The following is a 10,129-nucleotide window of genomic DNA, read 5'->3' as shown; positions in this document are numbered from 1 at the left end:
GCTTCAGAAGCAGGGGACATTTCGAGTCACTCTAAAAATCTTGATAAGCTTAATAACCACAAGTGAGGTAGCAGCCATGCAGGCTTAGGGAAAGCACTGTGACAAGGGAACAGCCCGCAGCCTCTGCACAGGAGGGATCGGGAATTTACTGAGGAAAGGCCAGGTCAGTCACAACAGTGCAGTAGCGGAGGAGTCTGTTGGACAGCGGCAGGGGACAGGAGAAGCAGGTAGGCAGGAGCCAGAGCCCTGGGCCTCCCTTAGCAGTAAACAACGGTCTGTACTCCTTCGGAGCCTGCTTTAGTGAGACAGAAAACCACAGCTATTGGGCTGAAGACAACACAGGTCTAAGAGGGTTCTCACTTTTACCACAGACAGTACATAAGTCTGCAGACTCATTTCATAGATGATGGGATTTTCCTCCAGAACAAGGGGAACAAATACACCTCCTACATCTAAAGGAAAGGTACTGGGTCCCCAGCTGAAAAAAAGAAAAAAAAAAAAAAAAGAAATCACTGAAAAGGCCCATCAAAATTGGAAAGAGACAGATCACAGTCGATCAATGGTCAAGCACAAGAGACTCACAACCTCTGGTCTCCCTCAGTCTTCAGAGGCCATGACCTGGCGAAAACCTCTGCTCAATTTTTCATGGAATCTAGGGAAACTCCACTAAACCGAGGAAGGAAAAATGGGACAGGGACATCTAAGGAACCTGTCCCCACTGACTCTTTTGTTGTTAAGGGATGGACGGGGTCTTGCTGGGTACCTTGGAACTCACTGAAGAGCTCAGGCTGAGTGTGAACTCCAGATCTTCCGGTCTCCCAAGAGCTCTAATTAATTACCAGTGTGTGCTACCACACCCAGCAAGATAAGGTACCTTTAAAGAAAGGATGGGGAAACTCAGAGAGTGTTTGAGACCAGTGTCTATAGCCAGCATGCACCCAGACTCCTTAAGGGATAAGCAGCAGCAGCTGGTCACCTGGGCTGGAGGTGGAGGGACAACAGGTGGCACTAGGCCAGGCTCAAGAACAGCTCTGGAGATTTACAGAAAGAGCTAATGCTACTGAAGGTGAAGACCAATCCTCAGAGGATGCTCTACAGTTCTACAAAAAGTTGTTCCTCCATAGACTAGTGACCAGCTGAGTCACTATATCACATGGGAAAAGGCAAGTCTTCATTTAGGACATAATCTCGCACACAAAAGTGCTTCAAGTAAGACCCAAGCAATATTAGTGTGATCAACTCGGGAGTTATACACCCAACAAAGGGAAATTACACAGACATTCTAGCCACCTATGAGACAAGACACAAATGGTGACTAGGGAGTTAGTTCAGTGGCAGAGCCCTTACGTGGTACATGTAAGGCCCTGGGTTTATTCCCTAGCACCAAGGGGGAAAAAAGCACCAGGGCACCAAATGGCAAGCTTCACCCACTCCGTCCCACACATGGACTGAAGAACAAAGACCCCACAGAGGGTTAAGTTCTAGTCACCCTGGTCTACTGTTTGTGCTATGTCCAATATCATTGGGCAAGTTCCTATTACAGCTTGAGTACAACTAAGTTCAGCCCAGGCCATAAACTGGACAGATGCCATTTTCCCAAACCTTTACAGTTATACCTAAGGTTCAATCAACACACTTCAAACTACAAATGCCACGACTTCTTTCCTTGGGAAAGGACAACTTGTTTTTACTTTAACAGAGAGTGGATAACTTTAGCTACCTAAGCATCAAGCAAAACGAGCCCGTAGTCATGGTCGCCGGCTCCCTCCCAGTCTTCTACCCGCCGCTGCTGCTTCCTCCCTGGTGGTGCTGAGAACGCACAGCTGTGCTTTTAATGTTTGCGAGGGCCTTTCACAAACATGGGCCTTCTACAGAATGGCTCGGCCTCCTCGGACACTCTTTTAGGTAAAGACATTCAGGCAGGATTCCTTCTTTGGCTTCAAGACTGAAAGGGACGTGTGGCTGTCCACTTGCCCATGCTATACCACTTAAGATGTCTCTCAAAAAAGAAGAATTGGTCTCTCTCCCTCCTACAGCAAGCGCAGACTGCGTCAGAGAGAGGTGAGGCCTTGTGAGCCCCCCAAACTCCAAAAAGAGCTCTCAAACTGAGGGTTACATGGAATACTAATAAATAGGTTTAGCCTGCCTTCCACTCACGAGGACACAGACACAGACATCTTCCTGGTGTGAAGCCAGACACTTAAGGTGAAACCCAGATGTACTTTAAGTAGCACTCGCTGCTCACTCGGAAAACGCTTAGCTGTGGAATGGGGTGGGAGAGCACTTGCTTGTTCTTTGTGAAGCCGTGGTCGAGCGCCAGCACTAAGTGAGAACAAGAGAAACCCTCAAACACTAAACAAGCAAACCCTGTGTTATCGCAAAATTAAAGATAAACAGATCTGTTCGTCAGTGCATCGTCCTGGGGGCCAGCCAGTGACTAGCCGACGTGCGGGCTTGTAGTCTTTTCTCTCTGAAGGGTCTGCGTTCTGACCCGGTTAGCGTTAATGGGGCTTCTGTGAAAGTCTGCTTTGAGATCTGGGGCAAGATGGCTCCCAGTCGGTTGTGCTCACAGTGATTGACGCAACTTCCACAGACTCCGCCTCCACAGGCTTCACTGACACCTGAATCACCACCTTCGTCTCGGGAGGCAGCCCTTCCAGCTGCTTGGGCTTCCGGAACATCTGGTGGCACTGGGTCTTGTGCTCCATTTTTCTCCTTAAAGGTTAGAAACTGCAGCGGCACTTGAGCACTGGTGGCCGCCATGTTCCCAGTGGCCCGGCAGTGGCACGTATTTACGGCATCCCCGTTTTGAAGATCTTTCAGACAGAAGGGACACAGCAGGTTCTTCGTGTTCACGTGGCACTTGGTAAAATGTGTCTCCCGTCCCAAAGACCGGACCTGTACTTGCAGACCTGGCACACGAGGGCATCTCCGGGCTTGTGGTTGTCCTTCATGTGCTCTAAAAGGACCTGCTCTGTTTCAAACGACAACTCACAGATTTTGCAGACCACACAAGGGAGACCGACGACCTGTACTTGCAGACCTGGCACACGTAGGGCATCTCCCCGTAGGGCTTGTGGTTGTCCTTCATGTGCTCTAAAAGGACCTGCTCTGTTTCAAACGACAACTCACAGATTTTGCAGACCACACAAGGGTCTGGCGCCGTATGCACACGGTCGATGTGGCACTCCAGCTGGAACGCGGACGCAAACAGCCGGTGGCAGCGCAGACAGGTGGTGTGGCTCTCCCAGGCCTCGTCACTCCCCTGCCTCTCCAGCTCCAGATGATGTTTGGTGTGGTTCATAAACTTCACATTTTTTAGCGCTTTCGAGCAGCTGGGGCATTTAAAGGTTGTGTGGGTCTTCTGTTCCGGCTTGCCTTCTCCCTTATACTGTCCGTAATAAAAGTCACTAAGCAACAGAGTCAAACTTCCCTTCTTGGGATCAAAAGTCTCTGGACTTGCTAGACTCGAGAAGTCTGCGTCCACCGACCCACTGTCCTGGCGAGGGTGGACGGGGTCCCCTGACAGAGGCGCCCGGTTCACAAAAAGGTTCAGTGATTTGGGAGCCTCAAGGGAAGGCGTCCTCTGCTGCGCATTCGAGGTATGGAAAGGACCCGAAGGGGGCAAGGCTGAAGAAAGCTCTTCTACAATCTCGATGCTACGTTCAGGCCTCTGTGGGTTTATGGAAAAATGGCACTTCGATACATACAGACTTTCATTCAAACCTCCTCCTGAGCACGCTGCCCTTGCTAGGCCACTCTCTGAGCTGGAGAGCGTAGCCAGAGGTGAACAGCACTTTGAAGAGCTACTAGGCACAACTTGTGAATTACTTTTATAATCAGACTCGGACAAAGGCTCGATAATGATAGGACTGTCTGTTGATCTTGACTCCGCTGGAGACACCGGCAAGACAATCGCTGCCTCTGATGTGGGGGCGGCCGGAGGTGAGGGCTGCAGTCTTTGAGTAGTGGTCTCTCTAAGTCGGTCATGTTTTCTTTTTAACCGTGAACCCGGGGTGATTCTGTTCAAGATGTTCGAGTTGGCTGGCTGTGAGGTAGAAGTCACGCCGACAAAGATGAGCTCGGCGTCCTCCTTTACATTCTCCACCCCCACAAAGATCAGCTCTGCGTCCTCCGAGTCGTCCTCATCGAGGACTTGGATGGGTTCTTGGGAGCTCGGCTGTGGTTCTGGGTCTGACTCGTCATCGTCCACCACGTACAGCTGCTCCATTTCTACTGTGCTTCCCGACGAGTGTGGCCAGCACTTGCTCCACACACACTGCCACCGTAGATGTACACGGTAACTTTTAACAACTCCAGAGAGTCCAAGAGCTGCAAGTCACATCCCTCCCCGCCCGCATACCCGAGCCTCCCCGGACGCCCCGGCCCGCAAGGCGCTGCGCGGGAAGCCCAGCACTACGACCTCCGGGGCCCTGCCGCTCCAACGGGAAAGCCACGGCCGGCTGTAAGCTTCTTTTCTGTTTATAGGCATCTCTTTCTTTAGGTTAGGGAAGTTTTCTTCTATGATTTTGTTGAAGATATTTACTGGTCCTTTGAGCTGGGAGTCTTCACTCTTTTCTATACCTATTATCCTTAGGTTTGATCTTCTCATTGAGTCCTGGATTTCCTGTTTGTTTTGGACCAGTAGCTTTTTCCGTTTTACATTATCTTTTAAAGTTTTGTTGATGTTTTCTATGGAATCATCTGCTCCTGAGATTCTCTTTTCTATCTCTTGTATTCTGTTGGTGATGCTTGTATCTAAGTCTCCTTGTCTCTTCCTTTGGTGTTCTATATCCAGGGTTGTTTCCCTGTATTCTTTCTTTATTGCTTCTATTTCCATTTTTAATTCCTTCAACTGTTTGATTGTGTTGTCCTGGAATTCTTTCAGGGATTTTTGTGAATCCTCTCTATAGGCTTCCTGTTGTTTGTTCATGTTTTCCTCCGTTTCTCTAAGGAGTTCTTTATGTCTTTCTTGAATTCCTCTATCATCCTGATCAAATGTGATTTTGAGTCTAGATCTTGCTTTTCTTGTGTGTTTGGATATTCAGTGTTTGCTTTGGTGAGATAATTGGGCGCTGAGGATGTCATGTAATCTAAGTTTATGTTGCTTGGGTTCTGGTGCTTGCCTCTTGCCATCAGGTTGTCTCTGGTGTTACCTTGCTCTTCTATTTCTGACAGTGGCTAGATCGTCCTATAGGCCTGTTTGTCAGGAGTGCTCTAGACCTGTTTTTCTGTTTTTTTTCAGCCAGTTATGGTAACAGAGTGTTCTGCTTTTGGGCGTGTAGTCTTTCCTGTCTACTGGTCTTCAGCTGTTCCTAAGGGCCTGTGTCCTGAGACCACCAGGGAGGCCGCTTCAAGCAGAAAAGTTGGTCTTACCTGTGGTCCTGCAGCTCAAGTTGCTCCTGGGGGACTGCTTTTGAATTCTCCATGAGGGCGTCAACCAAGAGGGACTATGCCCCCTTTTCCGGGAGCCCCCATGCACTGGGGTCCCAGATGGCATTAGGTGTTTTCCTCTGGAGTCAGAAATGTGGGCAGAGTGTAGTCTCTTCTGGCTTCCCAGGCGTGTCTACCCCTCTGAAGGTTTAGCTCTCCCTCCCATTGAATTTGGGCGCATGGAGTTTTTGATAGGGTCCCTTTAGATCCGGAAGGGGTCTGGACCGCAGGGGTCCTGCTACTTGAGTGTGTCCCTATCTTCCGGTTACCAGAGACCCTCTACAGTTTCTTTTTGGGCCAGGGATGTGGCAGGAATGGCCAATATTGGTAGTCTCTCCCACTCTGTATTCTCAGGAGTGCCCACCTGTCCGGGCGGTGAGCTCTCTCTCTCCCAAGGGGTTTGGGTGCCGGGAACTCTGGGTTGTATTTTTTTTAAAGACAGGGTCTCTTTCTCTGGTTCAGGAGGCTGTCCTGGAACTAATAATGGGACCCAGGCTAATTCCTCCCATAGACTCTGAGTGTTGGAATTCCAGGTGTGTGTCATCATGCCTGGCTGTCTCTATTAATGAACACTGGACCAGTTTAGTGGTCCATATTAATTATGCCTCTCATAAATCTTTAGGGGGCTTCCTTATTCTGGAGCTCCTTCCATCAGTAACTAGTCATTACAGTGACTGCTACACACACACAAACATTCTGAAGCCCTAGTAGTTAGTCCAACTCCAGAAGCTCTGAGTAGGCTGCCAAATGGCCAAACAGCATAGCAGAGGCCTTGTATCTTAGAAGGGCAGAAGGCAATAAGCTGAATAGAGGGCCTTCAAAAGAAAACCTCATGTCCTAATCCTGGGACCTGTGTGTCCCCATTTAGAAAAATGGTCTTCAGTGATGTAATAAAAGCTCTTTCAATGTGGTCATCCTGGATTTAGTTTAGTTCTTTTACACAGGGCAAGTGTCCTTGTAAAAGAGAGATGGGGGAAGAGAAAGCCACATGAAGACAGGACACAGAGTACAGGAGATCTGGAGTTCTTGAAGCCAGAAGAAAGTGGGGCCCAAACAACCTGACCTCTGCTGCTCCCTTCCAGAATTGTGGGAGAACAGACTACTCTGTGTCCTTCCGATTCCTAATAATATGTCTTGTCTGTGGAGAATGGACAAGGAAGATGGGACGAACAGAAAGGGTGGGGTGACCCAGGCCTCCAGTGGTATGGAGGATGAAGACAGATGTGTGGGTGACATCTAACCTACCCAACTGAAAAATGGCACTGAAGGACAGGAGGAAATATGTGCCACCTGCAAAAAGGGCAATGGACTCTAATGACAGGGCAGCAAGTCTGAGTCTGAGACAGGTCAAATTAGAGCCAGCTAGGATCAGTCTGTACCAAGGGATGGAGTTGGGTAATGCCACAGCCTGAGGAGTGAGGGGATCTGTACAGGCATGATCCCCACGGGACCTCAGAGGAAAAATGAAGATAGTAGGGCATCTAATGCATTCTGAGGCCTCCACAGGAGCTGCAATGACATGAGGCAATGTTCACAGTGGCCTATGTCCAACAAAGGAAGAAGGTGCTCTAATGATGGGCGGTAGACCTTGTCTTTCTCCTGATCATGTTTGAGCGCTGGTTCCATTATTTTGCCTTTGCTATGGCAGTGGAGAGATAATGATAGGCTGGGTAAGTCTTTGGAAGTTCAATATCGTTCCTTGTGGGGCTGAGTGCTTTGAGTCAGAGGCTGGATGGACTCTAAACACTTCTTCTGCTGAGTGCTCTCAGGGGGAAATACCCAGATTCTGTCAGTAAGGGGTGACCATACATCACATCTAAATCAAGTTCTTTGTGGTTTCTGCTAGTCCAGAGTGTCTAGACCAGGATGTGTGAGGAAAAGGCCCTTTTGTCCAGGCCCCAGTAGCTGGTTATTTCTTGGAAGATGGTACCTAGCCCTTGGGAGTACAGTGAACACGGCAGACCTGCTCATGTACCTCTTGTAGCTCCTCACACAGTTCCTCCAGGGCACTCAAGGAGGGAATCGCTTGTGCCTGAGCCTGCAGTGCTTCTAGGGCCAGTGTCAGGTGGCCTTCCCCATGCCACAGTGTGTTCCAGACTGCCTGATGCTCCTCCTCATTATTGGTCTGCTGAGTCTGGAGATGCCAGTACTCCAGGACCAGGCAGCCTCTGCCTACAATGAAGATAATGGCCTTACATGACATCTCAGCACCCAGCTCTGCTGCTGCCCCCTCATTCAGCAGCTTGATGTTTGTGCCCTGGAAGCCCAATAGGCTCATCTTGGTCTACATCTCCACCCAGTAGTACATCTGGGCTGGCAGCAGGAAGTTTTAGGTCTTGAAGAACTCACTGTGTGGGAGTCATCCTTGATGTGGTTGGCCAGTGGCTTGCTAACCTGCTGGATGCCCAAGTAGAACAGCTTTGCCATGGGGAATGTGCCCATCACCATCTTGGCGGCCACCCTGGGCACCGGTTTCACACTTTTGGTAATATCTACCTGTGACTTTGTATGTCTGTTCCAATCTGCTGCAGTAGAGATAGAGAAATAAGATCACCAGTAAAAACCTCTCATAAAGGATAAAACCTGGGAATCCAATGGGATAACTAATACATTAAATAATGCACTATTTATATACATGTAATAGGAGATACAGCTCAATACTGAGGAAGGTAATAGTTTTCTAATGGAGGAAAGGTGTGAGAAAGAGAAGGGGCTTCTGCGGCATGATTGTGTCCTGTTCTGACCTGAGACATATATATTAAAATGGTATGGACAAGTATATTGCTTGATATCCTGCTAAAACTGAGAAACTCTCTGTAGCAGCAGGTTCTATATGCTTTAATAAATCAATTTTCTCTCCTTTGGCTAAACTGCATTTATCAGTAAAAGCCATCTTCTTCAAAGCCAATGGCCTGGATAACCAGTGGCCCCAAAGCCATAGGAACACTCCACAATAAGGTTTTGCTGATGCAAAATAGGAGTAAATTTAGAAGGCTTAGTTGAAATAGATTAGTCATTTTGCCTCTCTTGATTGATTCCAATAGTAAGGAAGAAAACCAATGAACAAATGGCAGATGAAAACTTGAAACCAATTTGTAAGACAACACTCATTTTTATTATTCCTTCTCCTATGATAACAATTATGTATTTGCCATTCAACGGGGCCATTTATCATTCACTGGTCAGTGTGCTCAAGGTTTTCCTAGACAACAATATGATTTGTCTCAGAAAACTATCTGAGGTATGGAAACATATTTTTCTAGACTACTCTCAAGAAATTGAGGAAGGATGCAGGAATTTTTGTTTCTACATATGCATTTGGCATATAAAATTTCCTTTTGAAAAATATCAACATTGATGTTTCTGAGAACATGCCACAAATTTATTATATCCTCATATAATCTTAAGTCAAAACTCAGCTCCATATGTCACAGTACTCTGTGTTCTTTTTTTTGAAGTTGTTTCTATTGTTGCTGTATATTTTTTTCCAGAAGAATTTCAAGTCAGTTTTTGCTGAAGTAATTTTTACAATAGTCATTCCCCTCTTTGCCCGATCCCACAAGTCTCAGTGGCTTACAACCACAAACAATTGCTGCTTTCTTCACACGTCAGTGCAGTTGGCTATAGCAGCTGTGCTCCAGGCTTTGGATGTTCAAGTTTGTTATGGGGACCTTCATTCTGAAACTTGGGTGAAGGAGCAGTGGTTACCTCAAGCCAGGATTTCTCAAGAAGCAGGTCAGAAGCACAAGCAACCATGAAAGCCTAGGAAAGCACATTGAAAGGCTGGGATCAAGATGTAATATATGGTATTTTCTCACATTCTCAGGAGTAAAGGAAGTCACATGACTAAACTACTTATTCAGGTGGGAAGGAGACCTCTCCCACCCCTCCTTCATTTAAGGGAGGGATGGAATGAGTCCTAAACACTGGGGTCAACTATGTTTGCTCAACTGTATTACAATCAGTATTCTCACATTGGCAGGAAGTATGTGTTTATTCATTGACATGTGCATACACATCTGTGTTTAAGGATTTTTACTTTGTTGACTAACAATAATAATAAGGAAAAATCATGAGTCATAAGTCAATTCCCGTCATGCAAATTAGGACAATATATCTTAGAAAGGTGGTACGTGACCACAGCTCTTCTCATAAGCACAGTATTCTAATGTAACATGACAATGAAAAATGGAACTTTCCCACATACTGTAATTCCCAAAATTCTTTACTGCCTGACCCACTGGAAAATGCAAATAGTAACTGATGGAACTGGCTATTTGAAATCCTTGCCCAGAGCACTGAAGTCAATCCTATTCACTTTTAAGGGTAAAGAGACACTTACAATAACTTTGCATTTACACAGGAGCCTTGAGTAGAATTATTCATGCTGACACTGCTTATAGGCAACCAATTCTTGAGCATCATCTCATTTTGTAGAAAAGAAACCGGGGTTGGGGATTTAGCTCAGTGGTAGAGCGCTTGTCTAGCAAGCACAAGGCCCTGGGTTCGGTCCCCAGCTCCGAAAAAAAGAGGAAAAAAAAAGAATGAAAAGAAACCACATCTGATTGGCTCTGAGAGCATCATAACTGCCAACAGCCTTAGATGCATCAACTCTCAACCTAGGCCTTTAGCATTACACTGGCCTCCATAAAGAAATCTGGCAATAAAAGGGGAAAAGACTTCTCTTGCCAAAGTC

At 47.1% G+C, this 10,129-nt stretch overlaps 1 protein-coding gene and 1 pseudogene across 1 annotated transcript; both read right to left on the bottom strand.

Annotated features, from left to right (window-relative positions):
• Nucleotides 1-2,501: 2,501 nt before the first annotated feature.
• LOC116886318 (zinc finger protein 280B-like) lies at nt 2,502-4,351 on the bottom strand. Its single transcript, XM_032887760.1, is given in 4 exon segments — nt 2,502-2,746; nt 2,749-2,781; nt 2,784-2,898; nt 3,023-4,351. Coding segments are annotated over 4 exon segments (1,602 nt in total). The 5' UTR covers nt 4,232-4,351.
• A 3,012-nt stretch (nt 4,352-7,363) lies between these two features.
• Nucleotides 7,364-7,881, bottom strand: LOC116886641 (annotated as a pseudogene).
• Between the last annotated feature and the right edge of the window lie 2,248 nt (nt 7,882-10,129).

This window comes from Rattus rattus, chromosome 17, assembly GCF_011064425.1.
Source record: "Rattus rattus isolate New Zealand chromosome 17, Rrattus_CSIRO_v1, whole genome shotgun sequence".
Lineage (NCBI taxonomy): Eukaryota > Metazoa > Chordata > Mammalia > Rodentia > Muridae > Rattus > Rattus rattus.
This window is presented reverse-complemented; position numbering and strand designations above follow the sequence as displayed.